Source organism: Lissotriton helveticus, chromosome 7 (genome assembly GCF_964261635.1).
Source record: "Lissotriton helveticus chromosome 7, aLisHel1.1, whole genome shotgun sequence".
Lineage (NCBI taxonomy): Eukaryota > Metazoa > Chordata > Amphibia > Caudata > Salamandridae > Lissotriton > Lissotriton helveticus.
In genome coordinates, this window is record NC_136068.1 from 668,381,718 (window position 1) to 668,409,452 (window position 27,735).

The 27,735-nt window shown below is 47.1% G+C and overlaps 1 protein-coding gene across 1 annotated transcript in view; it reads left to right on the forward strand.

The window, feature by feature from the left end:
• FBXO38 (F-box protein 38) overlaps positions 1-27,735 on the forward strand; it is a 226,997-nt gene that overhangs the window by 30,595 nt on the left and 168,667 nt on the right. Inside the window, exons 4-7 of the mRNA XM_078652963.1 lie at positions 541-704; positions 2,332-2,497; positions 4,390-4,527; positions 6,315-6,452. Of these exons, the coding sequence (XP_078509089.1) occupies positions 541-704; positions 2,332-2,497; positions 4,390-4,527; positions 6,315-6,452 (606 nt within the window). The remainder of the gene's footprint in view (positions 1-540; positions 705-2,331; positions 2,498-4,389; positions 4,528-6,314; positions 6,453-27,735) is intronic.

Consider the following 27,735-nt stretch of genomic DNA (forward strand, 5'->3'; position numbering starts at 1 on the left):
CCATCGTTCTCGTCATTTCAAAGAGAATTTGATGTGCTTCCTCATGGTGTTCCTTTTTAGGACAGGGAGCCAACCTCTAGGATTTTTTGTTAGGCCATCTGTCACTGCCCCGCCTTGGCTTTTTATAAACCAACCTCCCCGCTTCTTAATCACTCTGTGTTCTTTTCCGGTCAACTTTTTCCTTCCCTCTTGTCTATGCTCCTCTCCCCATTCAGTCACTTTGCTATCCAACTTTTTTTGACCCTACGTTCCATCCTCTCCTTTGATTTTCTGCCTTTTCACCTGTTTTTCTTTTCCCGCATCTTCTTTCTGTACATACATTTTTGTATCCGCCCACTAAGTCGTCTGCACAGCCTCATTGCATTGCCCATCCTTTTCCCCTTTCTTTTTCCCTGCCTTCTTCTTGTGCTTTGCTCATCCTGTGATTCTTTTTCACCCTTGCTCTACTATCACTCTTCCATGCTCCTTTAATTCTTCCTAATTTCTGATTCTGATTCCTCTTACTGCCCTTCCTCTGCCATTTCTACTTCCTCCTTGCAGGCTTTACAGATTCCAGTTTCCTGACGCTTCTGAGAAAGATGCCGGATATCGAGCAGCTTTATGGCCTTCACCCTAGATATCTTGAAAGACGACGTGTGCGGGGACACGAAGCCTTTAGCATTCCTGGTGTCCTGGAAGCTCTGCAGGCCTGCCCAAACCTGTTGGTGAGTAGTCTTATTTCCAGATTAATTCCTGAAAACTGCCCTTTACGGATCATCAAACTTCTTGTGGTGAGGTCTGACAAAAAAAGTCTGAAATTACTTTTGCAATTCTTTCACTTCTTTCCATTGCTCAGTCAGGCTTTGGAAAAAATATTAAAGTAGCAGTCATCATAGTAAGAAGTTGTGTTCCATTTGACGTTTTGAAGCCTTCCTCTGAGAACTACTTTCCAATTAAAATTTGCTGGTTGCCGCCCTTCATGACTGCTAGTAAGCCCGTTGACATGTTATTTACTTGTCATCCCATTATTGATACAAACTGCAACCAGAGCCATTTTATGGGATTCTATTTGTTTAATTTATGTGTTGCCTCATCCCTTTCCGGGCTTCAAATAACTTTTGGGCAGATAAGCACGTCTAATCTGTTGTACATGGGTAGTAGAATGTTTAGCTTCCAATGTGGCCCTTGGTTTAAGAGTTTTGCTGTTGAGTGAAGGCCACAGTGGTGCGTGCTCCAGTCATGTCATGCTAAACTCCTAACTGCATATATTGAAGTGAAGAGGAGTAAGAGGTTCACATGTTACTTATCTTACATTTACTCTTCATGTACTTATATCCTGTGTTCTGCTTATCAATTTGTGGTCCTTGGTTGGTTGGTTGGATATTTGCTTATGATATGGCTTGTGTGGTGCTTCTTAAACAGTGCGTAAAGATTTCTTTTTGTTCACTTAATTAGTGCACATGTGAAGGAGGTTTATCAAAGTCTAGAGTCCTTTTGTCACTCATCTTGTCTAAAGTCTACATTGAGCCTGTAGGTATGATCATGATTACATTAGTGTGTCCTCTTCTCCTGAAATTGTACTGCTGGGAAGAGAGCCGTTGCAATGGATATTAAAACATGGGGCTAAAGGATTTTGTTCCGGGTTTGTTGCCATATGTCCAACAGTGTTAAAAGAGCTAGAGCAAGTCCTACAAAAGCTTATCCTCTGCAAGTATGCACTACGCTCATTCAGGTTTCATTCCAGGCTCTAGTTAAAGGAGTCACCTAAGACCTGTACAATAAAATGGTGCGATGAACTCATAACAGCATAGTACATACAACGTACTTTGTCTGTGAAAACACACCCTAATGAATCATTGGAGGATTTCTGATGTGTGAACAAACATAATTTACATGAAGTGCTTTGATAATACAATATATTAAATGCTAGTATAAATTGTGAGTTTTTAAGCACATGCCCCATGTGTTTTTACCTTTAATGTGCTTTCCTTCAAAAATGAAAGCTTTTGTTTCTGGTTCCTCCATCATATTACCAGTAATATACTGTTCTTTCACTTATGATTACCTTGACTACATGTCATTAGTAGTTCAGTTTCTCATCTTTACCTTTAAGGGTTGTCCTTGTGTAAGAATGAGACGTTGAGATCTTGGTCATTGCAATATTGCCCTGTGTAGGAATCTATGGAATGATCAAAGCGTATGCTTTGTGCCACATTTGATTTTTGTTGATTAGAATAAAAGGTGCTGGGACAGGGACATGTACATTTTGAAACTGTTTGTATTTTACAAAAGGTAATTCTCCATCCATAAATGCAAGCTGTATTTACATTCACATTCTCTGCTTCGGTCCAGGGTGTGGAAACATCACACTTGGAATTGGTGGAAACCATCTGGACCCACATGTCCCAAGTTCATATACTTGGCAAATTTCGAAACCGCAATGGCGCCTTTCCTATTCCTCCCGAGAACAAGCTCAGAATTCCAATTGGAGCCAAAATCCAGACTTTGCACTTAGTAGGTAAGTATTTGTTCCTGAAAAGTGGTAAAATGTGTTATGAAGCTGTGTCTTTTATTTATTTTTCTTTCTGTAGTGCTACAGAACTACCTTTCAGCAATGAAATTGCAAAGTATTAATTTAAGGGCATATGGCAGAGTAGTACTTGTTATGTATGCACAGAACACACTGAGGGTGCTGTTTGATAATGGAGGTGGTAGTGTGCCTCATGAGTTTGAGGTTTGACTTGCAAAAGTCCACTCCCTATACTTATTCATTTGTGGATGCTGGTAGTTTTCATGTATATACTTGATTATGGGGAATCTTTGTGTTTATTTGGAAACTCTGTCACCCCAAGTAATGCTGTTTGTTAGGCATAGCACTTTAAAGAAGCCATTGTTCATTTCGGATTCAATGTGAGGTTTTATTTTGTGGCTTTCCTTTGCCCTTTGGGAGGTAGGAAGAAGGGTGTTGGAGAGGATAGGAGGGCAGGGGGGTATATGGGGGCTGTGACAAGGTACAGAAGGGAGTAGATACAAGTAAATTGCTTGCTTAGAGTTTTGGTTTGTAATTAAAATGATTTCATGGATTTCCTTTGTTATTGCTGACCAGGATAGATCTAACCCTTGTTTAGACACGGACCGCTCTCTTACAGCAATTGCAACTATAATAGGTCCTCAAAGCCTCTGAATGCCACTCACCAGTACAGGATCCACCAATGTAATGCAGTGTTGACCTGTTTCAAATACTTTTGCTTTTCCAAAGATGTCATATCTGTGAGATCTAGAATGACCTTTATTTCAAGTGTTCTCTACAGTGGTATAACCAATCTGGTTTCTCACCGTCTGTCAAGGCCTTATAAGAATGTAACAAAAGTATGAGCACACCTTCAAGGCAAAGTATCGATGAGGGGAAAAATATGAAGGTCTCTTGTTCCTACATGGCTTAAATAAAAATAAAAAAAGGCATACGCGATCAGTATGAATTTTTCTTTGCGATATGCATATTCTTTTGAAAATACAATTCTCTAAATATTCTGCTACCAGAATTCAATTTGTGCCTTCTTCTAAATCACCATATCATGTAAATGTTAATCTTTTCAGCACTCTTAAGTATGTTCTGTCTTTGTGCTCAGAATGTTTTACCTCTTCCTTCCTTCGATTTAAAGAACTGCTGTGCCAACAAACTTAGTCCAAAGAGAGATTGCATTGTTTAGAATATCAGTACCGACAGTAGAAACTTCAAACCAGAAAGTTAATAGTTGGGTCATTTTGGAAGTCCTGGATTTCACCTGGAATCTGAGTACCCACCAGTTATTTTAGGTCTGCCTCTCGGAAAACTTTACGCCTGTACTTTTTGGGATCAATAAGATGCATTTACAATAATTCCCTTCCAACACTGTCATGCCATTTTAGAATTAGAGGGTGAAAATGGAGAAACAACATACTAGAATAGTCCCAACTTGACCACGTTTGGTCTTAATCAAAGGGATGAATGGCCTATTTCAATATTTAGATTACATTTAAATGGCATGTTCTTTGTAGACAGGTTATCCTACTCATCATCTGCTTGTGGGTGAGGTATGGTATAAATAATCCCAACTATTTGTATAGATCAGCATGAGACATCATCCTGCTGTCCACCATTAATCTGTTTTGAAGGTTCTGCTCAATACCGCAGTCTGAGTTTCACCTTATTGATTACAAGTTTATTTCTGCACAGTAAATTGACAGTTCACTGTTTGCTTCCTAATCACTATAACCAAAGTTTAATAATGAACTACCTGTTGGTTTGTTATGAACTATCTTTTTGGGCACTCGCAATGTTTGCATGCATGATGGTAGTTCCTGTTGGAGTGGTGTTTCTTTGATGTTTTTTATGGTAGTATTTATTTATTTTTGTGACTTTTGTTTCAGGAGTGAATGTTCCAGAAATTCCTTGCATCCCAATGCTGAGGCATCTGTACTTGAAGTGGGTACGGCTCACTAAACCACAGCCTTTTAAAGATTTTCTCTGCATCAGCTTACGAACCTTTGTCATGAGGAACTGTGCAGGTGAGAGGACAATGCCTTCTTCCGCAAATGTAAAATATGTTTCGATCTGAGGTCCCCTCTCAACAAGATTGTTACTGCAACGAAAATCAGTATGGTTATTTGTTGAGCAACATGCCCTATAGACAGCAAGCTAACAGTTCTTTACAGCTGAGCTAAGCAGGTTGAGACATTTTCATGTGGACTGTGCTCACTGGAGTAATGTCTAAATGTAGTGACTGCCAAACCAAGAGGACTACATTTACCACATGTCTGGTGGCTGAAGCACCGAGGCAAATGTCTACATGAATAGATGTTCTCATGTGAGCATGAGTGACTCGTGTTTCTTGATGAGTTAAGCAGTGACTGTGTGTTAGTTTTAAAATTGAGGTGAGGGACCGCAGTTATCTAATCATATGGTAAACCTTCCCAGATGCTTGAAACTTCAGGAGGTGTTCACATCTATAAGGTGCGTGGAAATCATTAATTTAGTGTTTGGCCACCTTGCCTAAGTGCCTTTTGAGATACAATGTAGTAACAGTTGATGTAGTTCAGACATTGAATTCAGAGCTAGTGTAAATGTTCATTGGTGTCACTCAACCTTTTCTAGTAAAACACACAAGATGATGGACGGAATGTTGCTCAATGGCAAAACATTCATCTACAGTCACAGATCTGGGCTTAATCCATCGTTATTTTGCTCACCAAGCCACCCCAGTTCAGACATGGCCCTATGCAAATTAGTCTTGACCCTGTGCCTCATGGGAACAGTCCAGCCTGAACTGCCAAGCCATGTCTTCCCTGGACCGGAATCAAGCATCCTAGGACCGGTTTCTGGCTATCAGCCGTCTTCAGCCAGGATAGCTTGACTCCAGTGGCGTCGTGAGTACGGGGCCCACGCCTGGGTATACCCTTCCCACGGGACCCACGTCTGGGTATACCCTTCCCACATAGGGTGAACAGCAAAACACAGAAGATGATGGACAGAATGTGGCACAGTGGCAAAACATTCACCCCCAGTCACAGATCACTCAACCTTTTCTAGAACATCTTATTGAAGATGCTCTGGGGGGAAAACACTGTAGTAATGTTTCTTTACAAATGCAGACTACGATGAATTCCAGTCTTCCTGCTCAAGAACGAAATGAGAGATTCCATTCTCAAAATCACATTGCAGAAGTTCCTGGTAAAGAAACTCCTTAACACTATTTGGGCAAGGCGTCTGGGAGCATTGACTTAAGTCCAATCTGATTTGTCACATAGTAACCAGTCTGATTGGTAAAAATTCCGTGCAGTCTTCCTATCACTACTATTACCCATAGTACACAAACATTCATTTGGAGGTAGAGGGGTCATATGCTGGACTTGCTGATGGAATTACAAGTTAATCCAGTGTTGAGCACTGCTGGGCCATTCTACTCCCCCACTACCCACAGTATGTGCGTCCATCTACACAAAACAGCTTATAACCTCTGCTTTGTTCAGTAATAAGGAAAATACAATATTGGAGCACCAGGTATAGATTGAAAAAATAGTCATGATTCCAACTGATGGATAAACGCAGGTTCCCAATGCAACTTCCTCATGACATTTGTTGTCACAGCTCAGTGCTAGCAGAAGGTTGTAGTCCCTCAGGTTTTGTGCATCTTTCCTTTCCCTTTTTTGCTGTCTTGATACTGTCCTTATCAGAAACATCCACGGTTTCTTCGTTTACCTCCTGAGATCTGCACTGATGGCTTTTGTGTTGTTTACATTGCGAACGGTTGGTCATCATGACCACTGCAGGACTAACATAATTTCTTTACTTTCAGGACCCACCAACTCCTTAAAATATGTCCCATTGGTGACCGGCCTGGCATCAGCACGCAACCTCGAGCACTTAGAGCTGGTCCGGGTACCATTCCTTGGGGGTCTGATCCAGCATGTCGTGGAGGACAGCTGGCGATCAGGTAGGAATTTTTCCGAGCTTTACGAGAGTATCTCACAGATATAGCGCTATTTATGCCAAGAACCAAAACATCTGGCTGTTTTTGCTTCTGTTTAACATTGTGACCCATACTTGCTTTTGTTGCTTGCCTGATTCAGTAGACTGTTGATTTTTTTTTTCCTTTTTGAGCGAATTTGTGCGTTTATTTTAATATCCTTCCTCTTCTTTGGAGGTAGGATTGTGTTATCCTCAAATGGTATTTTGCCAGTATTATTGCCTTTAACCATATTTTTTAACTGTTTTTTAGTTCTGTATGCCAATTCTGTAATTAAAATATGGAAATTCTCCTTTTGTGTTCTTATGGATACATTGGACGCTAATTCTGAATGATTTTCCTTTTCAGTGCACAAGTAGTTTCTTGTATGTATTCACTTTTTTAACATCTTTTTTATAGTTTTATTTTATTGTGTGTTGGGAAGTACTCATTTTTTACATGGTCACGCCCACTTTTTGCCTGGTACATGATGTGATTTTCACTGGAACTGCGCTGGGTTCCTGCTAACCAAGTCTCTAGTGCCAGATCTCATTTCCAAAATAGTAGAATTGTTCCCCCAATTGGCAATACCTTTAGCACCATCTATAAGGCCCTAGTAAATGGTGCCCATGATACCTATGGCCTGAGGTACTAAAGAGGGTCCCCCACGTTCTGCAGCACAAATTGTGCCACCCCAAGTGACCCTTCACCAAACTCCAGCAGTGCTGCTATTGCAGCAGCATGTTTTGATGCAGACAAAAGTGAAAGCACGACCTGACAAAAATTTCTGTGTTTTAGGCCTACTAACGCTGCATGTAGTACATATTAGTCTCCCCTACAACAGGCCTTACAGCCCTAAAGCAGGGCGATTGGTATTACATGCGAGGGCATACCTGTATGGGCAGAAAATCCCCTGGGTTGCCCCGTGGCATTACTGCTAGTGCAATGAACAGGGAAGCCATTTTAGAATATGTGCTGGACACTGGTTGTGAGAAAGGGCCTCTTTTCGCATGGTTTGCCCACAATTTTTGCCTTGTATTTGATGTGGTTTTGATTCTAGTGCACAGGATACCTGCCAAACTGATCCCCTGTGCTAGAGCTTTTCCCCTAAAACGATTCCACAATTGGTCCTTTAGGCCCCCTGAAGTCCCTAGTAAATGGTAAGTCACCAATCTAGCAGGCCTTCCAGGCCTAAGGCAGGGTACACAATACCACAATATTTAAGTCCATTCTTAGATAGTGTATGTACCAGGGAAACCATAGAGGGTACATGGGATGGAAATTCCAGTTCCCCAGCACCATGATGGCTTCTCTGAAACCAGGAGTGTTTGATACCAAACTACTCCCATCAAACCCCCTCTGATGCTACTGTGGGATTTACTAAACCGTGTACTCAAAGGGCACCTGAGAGATGCCCCCTGGAAACCTAGCAACCCAGGTGTGATCACAGCCTTGCTCTAGGCAGCTTCCACCACCAGACATTTATTTGGATCCCTGGGTCAAGAGCCTCTGCTCTCTGGGACCAGAAACAATGCACATCCTAGATCAGGGGTACTCATAGTACGGCCCGCGGGCCGCCAGCGGCCCGACAAGCCTTCCCGGGCAGCCCGCGGACCTTGTAGACACCCGTGTTTAAAAAAAATAATAATTAAATTGCGTTCGCAAATACCGCCTCAGCACCTCGGACAAGAGACTCTGCTCTGTGGGGGCCGGAGAGGGGGATTTCAGTGATTGTCAGAGAGGAGCTGCAGGGGCGCTAAGAGCTGAAGTACAACAAAGCCTCATTAACATGTAAATGGTCTTTTACAGACCTGTGAAGTACTGGGGTGAGGCTGTGTGTGTGCGCGCTGAGGAAGCCTTCTCAGCCCCGGCTGTCGCTGAGGGCTGACACACACACGGGTGAGATGACAGAGGGTGAGCCTTCACAGAACTCATGTTTCCTTCCCGGTTTCTTCGCATTGCACTCATTGCCTCCCCTGCAATGGCAGATATTACTTTCCTTCATTCCTTTCGGCAGACGAGGATCTCCTTCTAGGGAACAGGGTGATGAGGTCACGGTGCCAGGCTAAAAGCATAGAACAAATCATTCCCACGCAGTGGTGACAGTCGGGGAATCCTTTTTCCAGCTTCAGAGGATTACACTCCTGCAGCAGGGATAATTTACATTAACTCCAAGCTTGAGTCTGCTTTAAAAAAACACTTGTTCCTGTGTATTTATAATACAGAAAAATCCCACATGCATTCAGATATGACATGCCCGGGAGTGGGGTGGGCAGAGCATAATGGAACATGAGGCTCAATTGCAGGAAGTATGGCCTCTCACATCCTGGTTATTACAGTTGGGTCCCACGGTGCTCTTCCATTTTTGGTGCTATGCAGTACTTTTAAGACCTTCTTACAATTTCTCGTCGTTCAAATGGGTGTAATGTCTGATATTTATACGTTTCCCTTGTCTTCAGTGCTTGATTAGGTTTACGAGGAAGTGTCACTCATATTAGTGGAAATGTCACTCATAATTACACTGAAACTATGAAAATGTCACACATATCAATCTGAAACCTTGGCAGCCATGGAGGGTGAGGGAGGGAGAGGGGGACAGAGGGAGAGGGAGGGAGGGTGACAGAGGGAGGGAGGGTGACAGAGGGAGGGAGGGTGACAGAGGGAGGGAGGGAGGGTGACAGAGGGAGAGGAAGGGAGACCGAGAGAGACAGAGAGAGGGAGGCAGAGAGAGAGGGAGACAGAGGGAGACAGGGAGGGCGACAGAGGGTGAGGGACGGAGGGATAGGGAGGGAAACAGAGGGAGGGAGAGGGACGGAGGGATAGGGAGGGACACAAAGGGAGGGAGAGGGAGGGAGGGTGATAGAGGGAGGGAGGCGGAGGGAGGGGAAGAGAGACAGATAGACAGAGGGAGGGAGGGAGGTGGTGGGAGGGAGACCGAGGGAGGGAGACAGAGGGAGGGAGACAGAGGGAGACAGAGAGGGAGACAAAGGGAGGAGGGTGACAAAGGGAGGAGGGCAACAAAGGGAGGAGAGCAACAGAGGGAGGAGGGCGATAGAGGGAGGGAGGGAGACAGAGAGGGGGACAGAGAGAGAGCAACAGAAGAGGGAGAGAGACCGAGGGAGAGAGACCGTAGGAGGGAGGCAGAGGGGGGAGACAGAGGGGGGGAGACAGAGGGGGGGGGGCAGAGGGGGGGGACACACAGAGGGGGGGACACACAGAGGGGGGGGAGACAGAGGGGGGGGGAGACAGAGGGGGGGGGAGACAGAGGGGGGGGGAGACAGAGGGGGGGGGAGACAGAGGGGGGGGGAGACAGAGGGGGGGGAGACAGAGGGGGGGGGGAGACAGAGGGGGGGGGAGACAGAGGGGGGGAGACAGAGAGGGGGAGACAGAGAGGGGGAGACAGAGAGGGGGAGACAGAGAGAGGGAGGAAGGGCGACAGAGTGAGTGAGGGAGACAGAGAGGGGGACAGAGAGAGGGAGAGAGGCAGAGGGAGGGAGGCAGAGGGAGGGAGGGAGGCAGAGGGAGGGAGGGAGGCAGAGGGAGGGAGAGAGGCAGAGGGAGGGAGGGAGGGAGGGAGGCAGAGGGAGGGAGGGAGGCAGAGGGAGAGAGGCAGAGGGAGGGAGACAGAGGGAGGGAGACAGAGGGAGGGAGACAGAGGGAGGGAGAGGGAGACAGAAAGGGAGGGAGACAGACAGAGGGAGAGAGAGGGAGTGAGATGGAGAGAGGGAGAGCGAGGGAGAGAGGGAGAGAAGGAGGGAGGGGTCGAGAGAGAGAGAGAGAGAGAAAGAGATGTGTGTATGCTGGGTCTGGTGGCTCAGTGGATGAAGGTGTCTGCTGCAGGGACCTGTGTTCAACCTCATGGTTACAATTTTTTTTTCTTTAGCCCCGCCCCTCTCCCTCTGACCCCGCCCCCACCGGTGTGGCCCTCGGCCACAAACCACACTGTAAATTTGGCCCCCGAGAGAAAGTTTGTGAGTACCCATGTCCTAGATGGAGGTGTCACACCTCGTCCCCTAGGATGGACGCAGTGCTCAAGAGGGAAGCTTCAAAGGCCTGTTGTCTTTGTATTGCTACCCTCTGCCTCTACTGCTAGAAGCATATGGCAGGCCCGGGTTTACGCCCCCACTTTTGGGAGTGCCATTGTGAGGAAGCCTTTGCTGTGTATTGGTCCTGTAAGAAGATGAGGCCATATTTGTTTGGCTCCACTTCCTTGTTCAAACTGACCACAGGCCTCTCAGGTGGCTAATGCACATGACAGGTGAACACCCCAAACTTTTGAGGTGAACCATTTCCCTCCAGGCTTTAGCCTGTAAAGTGGAGCACAGACCTGGGACTGACTATGCCTGTACGGATGGCCTTTACAGGTTTTTCCACTTTGGAGATAAAAACTCTTGGGAAAGGTTATTTTAATCCCTTTCATTTGGGGGGTATGTAGGAAAGTACGCCTTTGTGACGTGGTCATCCCCACTTTTTGCCTGGTTCATAATGTGATTTCGACTGAAAGTGCACTGGGTTCCTGCTAACCAGGTCCCCAGTGAAATATCTCTTTCCTAAAACTGTACATTAATTCTCCCAATCGTCAATATCTTTAGCACCCGCAATAAGACCCTAGTAAATGGTAGCCCTGGTACTTCGGGCCTGAGGTACTAAAGAGGGTCCCCCTTGAGCAGGTATGTCTCTGTGCTGGTCATTTCCATTACTGCCAGTGCAAGTGAACAGGGAAGCCATTTTAGAAAATGTTCTGGACACTGGTGAAAACGAGTTCCCCAGCTACATGATGACACCACTGAAAAAAAGGATGTATGGTATGAGATGTCTTATTGATAAACCCACACTGATTCCATTGTGGGATTTACCAACACATGCACACAGTGGGCACCTTGGAGATGCCCCCTAAAAACCTACCAGCCTCTGGTGTGCTCACTGACTGGTTTCTGCCAGCCTGCTATCGAGTCACTGTTCTGATGTCCTAGGGTGAGAGGATTCTACTCTCAGGAGACCCAGAACAAATGTCTATCCAGTGAGAGCGTAGTACACCCCTTCCCATAGGATGACCGGCTGATTAGCTTTCCTAGGCTGGCAAGCTTCAAAACCTGCCGCCTTTGAAATGCAAATCTGACTCCACTCACAGGAGAGGAACACCACACACACACGGCTCAAAAAGAAGAGTCAAACCAATTTTACAAAAATATGCTTTGTGTAAGTTTTTTTAAGACCAAGATCTTTGTAAAGAGTCGACACTTTTCAAAGAGTTCAGGGTAATCCAATAGAGGAAAACAACAATGCGATTTCACGGGTAAGTATCCAACTTACAGATCCAGTCTTAAGGGTTTAAGATCAGCAGAGGGCAAGTTTCAGGTAACTAAAAAGTCTGCACCACCATACTGGCCGGAGGCGTCGGTGCAGAGTGGGCAGGACTTGCGGTTCCGGAGGGCACCAAAGTCCTTCATGTAGTTTTCTTGGGGACCGATTCCCTGTCCTTGGGAGTGTCTTGTCTTTGTCGAAGGGGAAGCAGTCTTCTTTGTGTTATGGTAGTTGCTGGCTGCAGGACAGGCGTTGTCTTCTTTTGCAGGGTCTTTGAAACTGGAGATAGGCCATTAGGACTGGTGCCAAGTCAGTAGGTGTCCTCCGGTTTCGCTGCACGGCATCTTCTTCGTCGTCCTTTGTATGCCAACAGGATCTAGTTTCCAGGTCTGGGGGAGCCACCGTAATACAACATTTAGGGGTGTTTTACAGGAGTGTCTGGTAGGGCTAATGAGCACCTTACCTGGGGTGACTACACACTCAATTATGCCACCCTCCTGTGGGAGGGTGCATAGTTTTAACTCTGATTGGAGGATTCTTCTAATTTCCCCATCTTCAAGATGGTGGGGACTGAAATATGTGCACACCTCCTATCCTTCCTAGGTTTTCCCGTTGGTTTTACTACCCAAAGTGGGTGTGTAAACCAGGGACTGCCATCCGCTGCTAGCAGCGGAGGCTGGAGGTCGCATTACAAAGGTGGCAGGGCAGTTCTTGGAAGCTTCTCTCTCAAGCACTGTGCCCATCCTGGGATGAGCAAGTGTGACACCATTACCCAGGATGTGCATTGTTTCTGGTCCCAGAAAGCAGAGCCTCTTGACCCAGGGGTCCAGAATCATGTCTGGTGATGGCAGGCTGCCTACAGCCAGTCTGTGGCCACACCAGGCTTGGTAGGTTTTCAAGGGACACCTCTGAGGTGCCCTCTGAGTACATGGTTCAATAAATCCCACACTGGCATTAGTGTGGGTTTATTGAGAGGAGTATCTTGGTACCAATCACTCCTGGTTTCAGAGAAGCCATCTTGGAGATATTGAAATTGAGTTGTTGAGTTTCCAGCCCATGTACTCTCCATGTCTTCCCTAGCACTTACACTTTTAAGAATGGACTTAAATATTGTAGGGGCATATCTGCTCGTGCACATATGCCCACACCTGTGGTATAGCGTGCCCTGCCTTTGGGTTGGAAGGCCTGTTAGAGGGGTGACTTACCTATACCTTAGGCAGTGCAAGTTGGCATAGCACACAGGCAGTGTGCCATGTCGATTTTGTCGTTTTGTCTGCAGGGCCCAAGTGAGGGATACCTAAGGGACCCTTTTCAATCCCAATGCCCTAGGTATCTAGGTACCATTTACTAGGGACTTAAAAGGGCCCTGAAGGACCAATTGTGGAATAGGTTTAGGGAAGAAGCACTGGCACAGAGGACCTAGTTGGCAGGTACCCTGTGCACTTCAATCTAAACCTTATAATTTTCCAGACAAAAAGTGGGGCCTAACCATTTCAAGAGGCACTTAATCACAACACGTACCTCAGTTATTCCAGAGTGCTCACTGTCACTTCAGTAGAATTGGAGAAAATGGGATCCAGCATATAGCCCACATTCTGCGTTGGAGTACGTTCCACTTTCGTAAACTGGAGGTTTTCTAGATCCTCAATGAGAGTAGTAGCCAGACGACAAGATGCCTCCTTGAAATAAAGATGATCACCTAAAACTAGAAAATTAGTGTATCGCAGCAAAAAAGATGGCAAAATGTCCGGTAATGCAGTTATAAAATTAAAAGCTAAGCCAAGCAGGCGGTAGATCAAAAACCACACTAATGTAAGATTACATGATGAAGTCAGCTTAAAAAAGGCATGCAGAATGGGGACAAGAATTTCAGGTGCTGAATTTTCAGTTAGCCAGGTCTCAGATAAAAATAGTGTGTCTGGCTGATGATCGACTAAGAAATCAAAAACCTCAGCCCAATGCTTCACCAGAGAGTGGCAATTCAATGAATAACAGGATGCCATAAAGGGAGCAGACCCACTCTTACAGAACACAAACCTGCACTTACCTCAGCCCTCTATATTGAGAGAAATGTCCCTAGAATGTAGGCATTCTCAGACACTAGAAGGGACAAGTTGCAAGATTTCAGGATTGAATTTGCCATCTTTTGCCTAATGTTTATCTAACGGGCAGGGGTCCTGGCACCCCGCGTGGTCTAGCCACGGACGGACATACTTGCTTGCCTTAGGTGTGCCAGCAGCGGGTCCGCTGCGCGGCTGTGCAGCTGCCATAACTAAATAGTGCGCCTTCAAGAGGGTGCGGCTAGGACTGGGCGTGGCAGACCTCGATAGACATGGGGAAGGGGGCAAAGAACCCCTATTACTGGAGCCCAGTAGCTCACTTTCCTTCTGGGAGGCTCCCCTCTCAACCAAATTATTGGCAAAATAACGGTAAATTTAAATAAGAAATTTAAATAAACGCGTGAAAAAAGAAACATAAAAGTTTTTAAAGTATGTGGATCCCAACCTAAGATGCCATTTTGAATACCCTCCAATAACAGTTCTGAATTTTTCCCCGTCTATTAATAGTGATGAGTCTGTGGCTCTATTTTCTGCAAAGGTGTGTTATATTGCATTGTGGCTCTGCAGTCGGAATACCTGGTCTTCAAGTGACGTAATTTAAAGTCTCCAGGTTGAAATTGTTACTCTCTGTCTGGACCACCACACAATTAACCATTAACAGGTTGCGATCAAAGAACGTTCTATGGAGGAATTCAGTGCTTTCTACATGCTTGTGCAGTTGTGTTGTGGACAGAGTCCTGTTCAATTTAACATCAAGGGCATAATATAAATAATCTTTAGTATGGGTGTTTTGATTTCTTCATGAATTTTTCAGGCCCCTAGTGTGATTGTCAAAACCTAACCTCGGCTGCAGTTCTCACCATTACTGAAGAAGGCATCTGCTGGTGTGATCTATCTAGATTTCAATTAGGAACACCATTGAAGTTCCACCGATCATATTGGGGTACTCTGTGAGCCCAGCTAGTTATGAAGATATGGTTGCCCAAAAAGTTCTTTAATTGTGATTTGGGGCATATGTATTGAGCAGGATAATGTCCCTTACTTCCAGTCTACCACATACCACCACACATTTCCCAACCTTTTTCTATGCTGGTCATACTAATCTAAAATAGTACCTTCTGCGTTATCCAGGCTAATACTCCCTTCTCATATGCAGAGTAGTTAGTGTAATAAACTTGCTCCCCACCACTTTCTGTTGAGCCTTACCCTCTGTATGGGTGAGGTGGGTTTCTTGTAGGTGGGCTATGTGATTTTTTTTTTTCTATACCGTTCTGTAGGATTGTATTTTGTATCTCTTATCTGGGTTGTTTTAGCCCCTGACATTCCACTACATGATTCTATACCTTCCTGCTTGTCTTTGCATCCTATCTTAAATGGAAATCTATCAGGGGAGGGCCTCTGTTCCACTGTTATGTGTGGGTCTGAGTTGACCCAGCTCTTGCGTTCTCTTCATTGCCCTCCCTATTTGCAGGTTCTTGACTATGCTTTGCTCAGGAGTGGTGCGTTACTTCTTACCTGGATATGTAACTCCCCTAATTCCTCTTCTCAAAGACTGAAAGGAAAAAACCCTTGATCCATGACAAATTGCTCAAACAAAATATAAATCAATTCAAACCGACTCCATAACCTAAACTATGTAATACTAATAGCAGTACACCATGGGGGGGGGGGGGTGTTTGCACCCATTACTAGCTATCCAAAAGCTCTGCTGGCCTGACCCAATCCATTAATTTTTTACATCGCTCACAATCTTTGACACAGATTCTGCTCATAGTCCACACGGGTGCAATGCCCCCCCCCCCCATCCTTAGTTAAGATGTGAGATTGATTATCAATTATCATATCATGTCATGCGCCATTCCAGGAGTCCTCGTTGGGGTAGAGGATACTTTCTCTGACTATGGAGCCTGGTAAGAGTCTCTGTCTTTTCCAGTTGTTTTCACTATGTCTTCCCCTTCCATTTCTCTCCATTAGCTCAGTTTCTGCTATTAATTTAATTTAAAAAACATTTGTAGAGCGCAACGTCCACCGAGCGGTTTCTTGGCGCTAACAAGGTCCGAATTACTGAGGGTTGCAGGGGTGAGCGAGTTTATGAAGGGAAGGCCTGTCTAAACAGGAACGTTTTGAGGTCTTTTCGAAAAGAGGCATAGTGGGTGGCAAAACGTAGGTGATCAGGCAAGGAATTCCAAAGGGTGGGGGCCAAGGTAGAGAAATTGGCACCACCCCACTTTTTTCGCTTAAAGCGTGGGGTTTGGAGGAGAGCTTTGGAGGAGGACCGGAGCTCTCTGGAGGGGACATATTCGCTTATCAGCGAAGAAATGAAGGCCGGGGCAGTGCCTTGCCGGGCCTGGAAGGTCATACAGGCGGTCTTAAAAAGGGAACGCTCCCTGATAGGCAGCCAGTGGAGCTCCCTAAGAAGAGGGGAGGAATGATGGTAGCGTGGGAGACCGTAAATAAGCCGGGCCGCGTGGTTCTGCACCACCTGGAGCCTCCGTAAGCTGTATGCCGGAATGCCATTATAGAGGGCATTAGCATAATCCAGCCGCGAGATGACCAATGCGGCCATGATGAGTTTGAGAGCCTGGGGGGAAAAAAAACGGGAAACAGTATGGATTGTTCGAAGGGTGAGGAAGCAAGAGGAGACTACGGAACTGATTTGGGAGTGGAGAGTGAGGTGACTGTTCATTTTCACTCCCAGTGTTTTTACTGTGACTGAAGGGGAAGGGGCGGGACCAAGAGTGGGGGGCCAGAAATGGGGGTTCCAGGGACTGGATGAACCACCAGTAAGAACCAACTCGGTCTTCTCCGGGTTCAATTTGAGGTGGTTGTGGTTCATCCAATCCCTGATAAAAATCATAATGGACTGAAAATTGGAAACAGAGAGAGAGGAGGAAGAAAGATCAAAGATGAGCTGGAGGTCATCTGCATAATTAAATACAGTGACCTCCAGCTGCTGAAGAGCGAAAATAAGAGGGGAGATATAAAGGTTGAATAGTAGAGGAGAAAGAGAAGAGCCCTGAGGGACACCACAGGTGACGGGGAGTGAGGTGGTCGTGAATGCTCCCAGCCGAACCGCCTGGGTACGGTCCCTCAGGAAGGAGGAAAGCCAAACCAGGGCTGTTCCCTGGATTCCGGCCGCCCTGACACGGGACAAGAGGATGTTGTGGTCAACCGTGTCAAAAGCGGCGGAGAGATCCAGGAGCACCAGCGCCTGGTGTTGGTTATGATCCATTCCCTTCCTGAGTTTATCTAGGACCGATACCACGACTGATTCGGTCGAGTGCCTGGGACGAAAGCCAGCCTGGCGGGAAGCCAGTCCCCCATTTGCCTCTACGTGGGCGCTGAGTGCTGCGGTGACGTGGCGCTCTAGCACCTTGGCCAGGAAGGGCAGTAGGGAAATGGGGCGATAATTGGCTGAGATGGATGGGTCCGCGCCAGGCTTCTTCAGTATTGGCACTATGGTGGCAGATTTAAGTGCAGGAGTCACGACTCCCTGGGTCAAAGAGTTATTCAAGAAAGTGACGGGGGGTTCAGGGCAGAAGGAGTAGATTTGTTGCAGAATGCGTGCAGGACAGACATTTGCGGGGGAACCCGATTTAACCTTGGGGAGAATCTCCAAGAAAGCTTCCTGGGTAAGAGGGGGAATAGAGGTAAGACAACATGGGACGGTCGGGGGGGGAGGGTCAACGAAGGCAGATGAAGGGGGAGGGATGTTAGCCTTGATGGTAACAATCTTGTCTCGGAAATATGAATTGAGTTGGGCACATAAAGACTGGGATGGAGGAATTTGGGGTGAGGCTCTGTCAGAGAAGGCTAGATCATTCACTATGCTGAAAATCTCCCTGGGCTTGTTTTCAGCTGACGTGATTTTGGTAGAAAAATAGGCGGTTTTGGCATCAAGGATTGCCGTTTTATATTTGGCAAGTGCAGAGAGGTAGAGGGTTTTTAATGAAGGACAATAGTCCTTCCTCCAATGTCTCTCTGCTTGACGGACGGTCAATTTGAGTGTTTTTAGGTTGCCATCAAACCATCTATTTGAATCCTTGGGTCGACGGATGGAAATACGGCGCAAGGGAGCTTCAGAGTCACAGCCTCTGGCTAGCCAGGCATTAATTGCCTCGGCTTGAGAGTTTGACGAGAGGCCAGTGAGGGTCGGGGTGGAATTCCGGAGCAGGGAGGTCAAAGCAGGAAAGTCTACTCTATTCCAATTTCGGGCCCATGTGTTTTTGGCGCGTGGGATTTTAGGCGCTGGTTCAGTAAAGATGAAAAAGGAAATAAGAGCATGATCCGACCAGGGGCAAGGAGAGACAGTCACCTGAGAGATTGGGAGGTTAAGGGACCATACCTGGTCGAGAATGTGACCGTGGGAATGGGTGGGAACCGAAATATGCGACACAAAGTTCAGGGAGAGAAGAGTTTCTGTGAATTCTTTCGAAGTGGCGCACTCGAAAGGGTCGGATGGCCAATAATTAAAATCACCGAGGACCAGGACCGAGGCGTAGTTGACCACCAGGGTGGCCAGTAGGTCCTGGAACGCAGGTAGGAATAGGGGCGAGGGCTGGGGTGGGCGATACATCAGGAGACAGGTGATAGGGGGAGAGAAATAAAGGGATCGGGCAACAAGGAATTCAGAGGGAAGGATAGAGGGAGATGAAAGGATTTGAAAATTTAAATCCGCCCGGGCAATCAATGCCACGCCACCGCCTGTCCTGCCCGCCGGGCGGTCAGCGCGTAGGGCAACATAGGAGGGTGGCCAGGAGGACAGGGAGGGACGAGTCGCAAAACCAGGTCTCGGTCAAGAGCAATAGATCCGGCTTCTCCGAGTCAAGGAGGACAGATAGCTCATGGTGGTGTTTAACCGCAGATCTGGTGCTGAGTAAGATGACAGATAACGGAGGAGTGGAGGGAGGAGAGTCAGATAAGGAGGGGCAAGGCAACGGCGGGGCCGACAATGGCGGCAGCAGTGTAAGGGTAGAAGAGGGGGTGAGATCTAACGACGCAATGTGCCTTCCGATGGAATCTGAGAGTGGCCAATGGCCCTGGAGAGAGGTCAGCTCCTCAGAGGTGAAGCACAAAAAATTGGCATGGGGACGTGCCCCTAGCCCCGTCCGGCCGCGGACGGGCGCAGACGGGCTTGCCTTCGGCGCGCAAACGGCGCGCCCGCTGCGCACGTCCGCTGCACGTTCTGGGGTTGCACATTGATAAAGGAAAAACTCTAGGGCGGGAAGGGGGCGTGGCCTCTGAGTGGGCGTGGCCAAGCGCGAAGGAAACGGCGTGGAGGGTGGCTCGTGTGCGCTGGATCCGCTACAAGGCGCCCTCAAGGGATAAAGTTCAGAGTGCTAGTGACAGTCAGGTAAGCTTTGTAAAAGTACATAAAACACAAATACAGTTTTAAAATTAGCTGCTCCCGGCTGTTTTGCCTCAGGAGAACGGACCAACTGGGCGCTCGTAGGTCAGCGCGTTAAGTAGGGCGGGAAGGGGGCGTGGCCTCTGAGTGGGCGTGGCCAAGCGTGAAGGAAGCGGCGTGGAGGGTGGCTCGTGTGCGCTGGATCCGCTACACGGCGCCCTCAAGGGATAAAGTGCAGAGTGCTAGTGACAGTCAGGTAAGCTTTGTAAAAGTACATAAAACACAAATACAGTTTTAAAATTAGCTGCTCCCGGCTGTTTTGCCTCAGGAGAACGGACCAACTGGGCGCTCGTAGGTCAGCGGGTTAAGTAGGGCGGGAAGGGGGCGTGGCCTCTGAGTGGGCGTGGCCAAGCGCGAAGGAAGCGGCGTGGAGGGTGGCTCGTGTGCGCTGGATCCGCTACACGGCGCCCTCAAGGGATAAAGTGCAGAGTGCTAGTACTGCTCTTTCCCAATCTCTTTGCATCTGCAGTTCCCTCAGTCCGTTTTGTCTTCCCTTCTTCCTTTTATTTTTGTCAGCCTTGCATCCGCCCTTTACTAGGTGCCAGCCAGATATGCATCTCACGTTTTATTTTAAGATTAAGATGTACGCAAAAAGGTAAGCACTTTTTTCAAGAAAAATACTTTACACTTTAAAAAGTGGACATAGTGCAATTTTCAAGCTTTGTACTCAACTTAGAAATGTAGTCTTCTGTTTCTGGGGTCAACACTAGGCAAGGTTCAAATTAGCACCAAGACTGCACCTCCAGGGTCACATGGGGGCCAGGTGCAGAGGTCAAATTCGCGGTTAGGCGCCCAATATTAATCAATGGAGAAAGGGGTCATTTTTAATTTTTTTTGCAGAGTTTTATATAGCGCGAACTAGACCCGAACCGAATCGGGTATCAGAGCGCTTTACATATTTTTCCAGTTACGTTACGACACACTTTCATTTTTTAGGCACGGAGAGATTAAGTGATTTGCCCAGAATCACAGGAGGTTTTTGGCGTCGTTACCGAGACTCGAACCCAGAACCCCAGGTCCGAGGTCGAGCGCCCTAGCCGTTAGGCCAACCCCTCTCCCCTATTAATTAAAGTTGCGTTGCTCACAGGTGAGTAAAGTGGTGCTGGTTGATCTCCTGGAGTTAAGGTATGTACAGGGGGCGGCCCAAGGCAGCACCAACTTACACCCTCAGCGACACAGGCGCGGCTGGGTGCAGAGTGCCAACACAGCGTCGGGCACCGAATGCAAACCAATTAGGGTAGATTGGTCTTTAAGAAATGCTGCAGGCTCGGGCCAGAAGGACGAAAGAAGACAAGCCCTCAATGCAATGCAATTCAATGGGGGAAATAAGTCTTGAAGAAAGGCTGCAGGCCCAGGCCAGGTTGAGCTCACCAATGCCCAGGGGTATCAGGGTCAAGGGTGTCCTTAGGCATCTGAAAGATCTTACCAAGCAGGTAGCAGGGGGAGTCTTCAAGTTGATGCTGCAAGCGTCAAGGAGGAGTCTGGCAGGGGACAGCCAGGGGTGGACTCTGGCTCAGAAGTGCTGGTGAACCTTACTTTGACACAGGTGGGCCACTTGGACTCTGGCTGTGGGTGTTTGGTGCAGAGATGGATCTGGACGTGAGTTTGGGGGTCCTCAGGGTAGAGTTCTTTTCTTTGTAGATGATTTCTTCTGGACCGGTCCACTTTTACAGTCTTTACGGAAGGCAGGCAGTCCTTTAAGGGTTTTGTAGGTCGCTAGGCCTGAAGGACGAGTTGCCTTTTTATAGCAGAGGCGAAAGGCAGCAGACAGTCTGGCAGGGCTGGTGCAGAGTCAATCACTGGTTCTTCTTCTCTCGTGCTGGTGCAGCTCTTCAGTGTCGGGGCTTTTTAGGTTGTTGCAGATCTGATTTTTGGGTCTGGGGCTACCACCTAAATACAAGATTTAAGGGCATTACAGGGGAATAATGAGTAGGGAGCAATGGGCCTCTTACCTGGGGTGACTACATCCACTATTATGCCACCCTCCTGTAGGAGTGGGGCATAGTCCTACCCCTTACTGGATAAGTCTCACCATCTTCAAGATGGTGGGCACTGAAAAATGTGCTGTACTTCGCCTCCAGCACCTGAGGGGTGGAGGTGGCGAAGGGGGACACACTTCCTTTCCTCACTAAGTTTTCCTACTGGTTCTCTCACCAAAAGTGGCGGTTTGAACCGGGGGGTGCTAGCAGCAGAGGCTGGGGTCACCACTTAGAGTGGCTAAGGAGCAGTTTGAGTATGGTTTTATTCAAACTGTCTTCTTTCTTGCTTACTCAATGGATCACTTTCATAGAGTTGTGCCTGGGAAATTTTCATTGGTCTTAGAGCATGGTTATAGTTGTGGGAGTCATGTCTTATTAGTAGTACATTGTGCCAAATCTGACTTGGGTTCAGTCTGGGTAGGCAGCTGAAAAGCGGTCACAGAGTGCCTCTGCAGCAGTATCTGGGTTCTACCACCACAATCTCCTAGCTTCCGTGGGAGGGAAAGCACCTCACCCCGCCTCTGTGTTCCATTGATTGTTCTTCTGATTTCATTGCGGACCCCAATCACCGTGCCTGTGGGTCCCTTCTCTGGCAGTTAAATGGTCCACGGAGCCAGGATCCTATAGTATGAGCAAGGTGTTGTACGGTCTGCCCTTCCTTTTCGAGGAGGGGGCCTCAGCAGCCACTACTTGTATCCCTCCATGCAGCTAGTACTCTTTTTAATGTTTTTCTTCCCTCTGAGTAACACCCTCACAGGTTGATGTGTAGTCCGATGTCTTCTATCTTGCTTCCCAGGCTTCACTTATGGTGGTGGTCATGGCCGCTCTGCGCAGTTGTTTGCCAACTCCCTCCACCATTACCGGTCTGGTGGAAGGCATGGCCCTCCAGCAGGCACTGCAACACTTCTCAGGGGTAGGCCAGATTTGCAAGAGGCACCCCTCCAATAGGTCTTTCCCTTGACTTCCGCCATTATACCCAATACACAGCACCCCCATTGTGCACCAACAAAAAAAATCACCAGCTACACACCTCTGCTTTTATCGAGCAAGACTGCGCCAGTTGGGTGTATTCCCCACGTTGCACCATGATCTATGTCTGGTCTTTACAATCTTACTGTGCCTTCGCCGCTAAATTCCAATACCAGCTCCTATCTTAGAAGTATGGTAACAGATGCCCTCCTTGATCTTTCTTGTTCTGGCGTCGCCCTGTGGCTCCTCTCCCTTACACATAAGCCCTCTCAGAGCTAGGACACCCTCCACTCACTTTAGGGTGATCCACTGCCTCAGGAGTTTTGTGGATCAAAGCAACTGCCCAGGAGCCTCTGGAACTAGCTTTCTTGGCGATCTTTATCCAGGCCGCGCCACCCTTCTTTTATGTATTCACATGTGGATTATAAGGTATGCTTTCAAACTAAATTCTGACCTTCATTTAATGGCTTGATAAGTCTGATCACCCAAATATGTACCCTGGAAGAGCATAAAGCAGATTTTACTGACAACGGTATCTTAGATCTATTGCACTGCTGGAGTGTGTCTCAAGGAAAGCAACTCCCAAGTCTAGTTTTGTTTTAGTACACGTACAGTGATGAGTCCTTCCCTATGCCAAAACATAAACAATAATGCTGTACTCAGTGGACAGCAGTGCTCAGTATGGAGCCATTTAACCTTCCTGTACATATTTTGTAAACTCCTTGCATTTGTGTCTTTGTTCTTTAATATTTGGCTGCCTCAGTCGGACCATCAACATTCACAGCAGGAATGTTAAGGACAATTAAGGTTTGCACCCCCTTTCCATTCCTTCTGGAGTTGGTTGGCAACTTTTTGGGGGGACCTAAGAGATGTAGTGTAAACTCAACGAGCTGATGGACGGAGTGGTGAAATCTTTCAAAAATGATGTGGTGTACCACTATGTTTTGCAGTGATTTGTCATCTGCCTAGTGCTAAGGTTTCTAGTATGTTCCATCTGACTGATTGCCTGCATTTTTATAGCATAATTCTTCTACTTGGTTGGTCTTGTAAGAGGTAGTGTGTGATAAGACTGAAATCTCTTCTACTGTCAGTGCATTGAGGAGCGCACTCTCCTGCATATGTCCTTTCTCTGAAGCATATTAACATTTTTTTATGGATTAATGTACAATCAGCATGGTGCTTTATTAACTGCAAGTCATGCTTGTGTTAATTTAATTACTTACTCCACACATGCTGCACACTGCTGGGCAGACCTAGCCCCGCAGCCCTTTGTACTATAAGCCTAAAAAGTTTATGGCATTTCAGTGAGGCCACAATAGTGTCTGTATTTTGAGTCTCCTTTGACAGTGACAATAGGTTATGCAAATATTGCTTAGCTGTCATTGAGATGTGCAAGCTTTAGAGAATTGGCCTAACAAACCAATACTCAAAAGTAGGGTGTAGTTACGTTTATGGTTACTCCATTGCTGTTGGTCCCTGGACTTTTTACCGACATCAACTCTCCCACACACTCCAGCACCTCATGATTTGGCCAGACTGCTTACTGATTGGCTCCTTTTTCACAACTGGATCAGGTGAGGGGGGGTGGGGCTTCTATTATGCATGAAATCATGCTTGGAAATACCGTGAAGACCAAAGACTTTATAACTTCTCAGGTGGTTTCCAGCAGCACAACTAGCTGGAACGGTATCCACAAGGTTGAAAACAGGAAAATGCATGCAGTCAAAATGTAACTGAGCCACTATGAAGGTGAAATTATTCTTTCAAAAAATTATCCTAAAATGTTATATGTCATGCTTCTGTAAACCACATTCCCGCTACTGGTGGTCTCATGTATTTTTACTGGACACAAGGCCAGATGTATGACCATATTTGCATGCGCAAATAGGTTTGCAAACTCGTTTGCGCATGCAAAAACAGCGTGAGGAATGTACAAACCCTATTTTGCGACTCGCAAAATAGATTTTTGAGATTCGCTATTAGGAAGGGGTGTTCCCTTCCTAATCGTGAGCGCAACCCTATGTAAGAATGTTTTGTGTCCGCAATTGCAGGTGCAGAACACTCGCAAATTACCACCCTCTTCAAGGGGGTGGTAATGCACTCGCAAAAGGGATGGGGACCCTAGGGCACCCCTTCCCCTTTGCAAATACAGGTGAAAATATTATTTAAGGGCAGGCAATGGTCCCAGGGACCCCTACATGCCCTTTAAAAATGAAAAGAAAACATTTCCCAATTTTTCTTTTCTCAAATTCATTCCGTTTGCCTATAAGGAAAACGGGCTGCATTGAAAAGCAAGATTGGCATAGCCAATAGGTCTCGCCTTTGGAACCTTATAAGTGATTAGCCATGCAGCACATTATCACCCACCGGGCAGATTTCTGTAATGGAACTAGTATCTATGTAAAGTGCTTTGATACCTTCATTCGCGCTACATAATGCAAAAAAAAAGGAATAAAAGGAGAAGTGCTTGCAGATTTCTGAGGTGGGGGACCTTAAAGATAGATAAGATTGCATTATATAATGCCAGTACCAAATCAGAAAGCGAGCACAGTACAGAAAATCAGGAGCCAAATTGAAAGGAGGCGAAAGTGAGTTATCCCAGTGTGCAAGTATAGGTGGGGCTGGAGTATGCTGTATCTTGATGCCGAGTAACAGATGGTTCGAGGCATATGAGCTGCAGATTATACACTTTGCATTAGATCGCCACCTGGTGTTAGGCTCGGATGATTGCATGTTGTTGTCGTCTTGGAAGAAGTCTTTTTAAGTCACGAAATAGGTGACTCCTCCCTTGGACTATACTGCGCATGGGCATCGGCTCCATCCTTAGATTGTTTTTTCCGCCACTGGGTTCGGATGAAACTTTTCCGCTCCGGTTCGAAATCTACTTCAAATTTCACCAAACAACTTTCGATACCAATAAACATTGACTAGACTTCGTCAACTCGATTCCGGTCATCGACGCGGGCCGTTGGGCCTACCCACGCCGTGAGGCCTACACCTCATGGAAAGGACGCCATTCAAAAGATGCCCAGAGTGTGGCGCTAAATTTCCACACAGTGACCACCACGAGGTCTGTAACCTATGCTTATCGCCAGACCACAACAAATCCAGCTACACAGCCTGTGCATCCTTTCGAACGAAAAAGACCATTCGGGATCGGAGGGCCCGTCGACGCGACGTGCCGAGATCAGCGCCGGAACCAGTGGATATCTTCTACGAAGGTCCATGTGTCCCAGGGGAAGATTCCGATCTCCAGAACGTATCCGAGGCAGATGACTCCGATGAGTACCACTGCCCCTACCCCAGCCCAAAAACCAAAGGCAAAGGTCAACACTCCGCCTGCGGGGCCCAGTCGAGACCAAAAAAACACTTTGAAAGCCCCACCACCGAGCCCGGCTCAGAAGAAAATAATGAAGCCTTCTGGTAGCTCCATACCGAGCAAATCGTATGTGCCGATACCACCTGCTCCCTCATCACCGAAACAAAAAAGTCCCGGTTCCGAAAGATACTCCGACACCGTCGACTCCGAGAGACAAAGCGACTCCGAAAACAACGAAGCCTGTGTCCGATGCCCCGAAAACACCTTCCACTCCGAAGCCGATACCCTCGATGCCGAAACAAACCAATCCTGCTTCCGATCCTTACAAGTCCACGAAACAGGCTTCAGCTCCAAAGACAATACCTTTGGTGCCATAATCTATGCCAAAGGACTCAAAATCGGCTCCTAAGGCTAAAGACAAGCAACAAACAGGTTCGGAACCGAAAAGATCGGCGCCGAAGGCTGTGCCTGAAGAAGAGGAGCTTTTCCAACCACATCCTTTACAAAAAAGGATCTACATTGATCCAGAAACAGGACATGTTTCCACCACACAGGAAGAGGAAGTCCGATACAGCACCTACACCTCCAGTGCCTGTCAAGAAGAAGGACTCTGCCACATCTCCTATGCATCCTTCTCCTCCAGAAGACAATATTGGGTTCGGACACTTAATAGGGATGCCATCTATCACAATGTCACCATGCATTCAGATGAGGCAGAGGAAGATTTCTTACTAGACACTTTTGAACACTCTCAAAAATCTGTGCAAATACTGCCAATGCTTAAAGGAGTCATTAAACATGCACCAGAAGTGTTTAAAGATCCTCTAACAGCTAGAATCATAAACCCAAGGATAGAGAAAAAGTACAGAGCAGCTCCTGGGAATCCTGCCTACATGAAAGGACAAAGCGGTACAAAAGGGGGTGGTGATGGACGTAGCATCTGAACCAATCAAACACTCACACCCAGTCAACAGATCTGGGTTTAATCCATCACCATTCTTTAGCCCACTCTGCTACCCCAGTTCAGACATGGCCATATGCAAATCAGTCTGACCCTGTGCCTCATGGGAACAGTCCAACCCGAACTGCCAAGCCATGCCTTCCCTGGACCGGAAACAAGCTTCCTAGGACCGGTTTCTGCCATTACAGCCGTCTTTAGCCAGGCTTGCTTGAATCCAGTGGCAAAGTGAACAAGGGACTCACGTCTGAGCATACCCTGCCAAATTATGGCGAATAAAGCGGTACAAAAGGGGGTGGTGATGGACGGAGCATCTGAACCAATCAAACACTCACACCCAGTCAACAGATCTGGGTTTAATCCATCACCGTTCTTTAGCCCACTCTGCCACCCCAGTTCAGACAGACAGTTTGACCCTGTGCCTCATGCCAAGCCATGCCTTCCCTGGACCGGAAACAAGCTTCCTAGGACTGGTTTCTGGCATTCCAGTGGATTCAAGCAAGCCTGGCTGAAGACGGCTGGAATGCCAGAAACCAGTCCTAGGAAGCTTGTATCCGGTCCAGGGAAGGCACGGCTTGGCAGTTCGGGCTGGACTGTTCCCAAGAGGCACAGGGTCAGATTGATTTGCATATGGCCATGTCTGAACTCGGGTGGCAGAGTGGGCTAAAGAACGGTGATGGATTAAACCCAGATCTGTTGACTGGGTGTGAGTGTTTGATTGGTTCAGATGCTCCGTCCATCACCACCCCCTTTTGTACCGCTTTGTCGCCATAAGTTGGCAGGGTATGCTCAGACGTGAGTCCCTTGCTCACTTTGCCACTGGATTCAAGCAAGCCTGGCCGAAGACGGCTGGAATGCCAGAAACCGGTCCTAGGAAGCTTGTTTCCGGTTCAGGGAAGGCATGGCTTGGCAGTTCCGGCTGGACTGTTCCCATGAGGCACAGGGTCAGACTGATTTACATATGGCCATGTCTGAATTGGGGTGGCAGAGTGGGCTAAAGAACGGTGATGGATTAAACCCAGATCTGTTGACTGGGTGTGAGTGTTTGATTGGTTCAGATGCTCCGTCCATCACCACCCCCTTTTGTACTACATTAAAGGACAGCTACCCTTAGACTCCCTAGTAGTTTCAAACGCTAGGAAAAGAGCAAATTCCCAAACATCAGGTGAAGCACCAACTCCTGATAAAGAATCAAAGATCATAGATGCTTCAGGAAAAAGAATAGTTGCCCAAGCTAGCAATACTACTATAATAATAATATAATAATACTTTCTT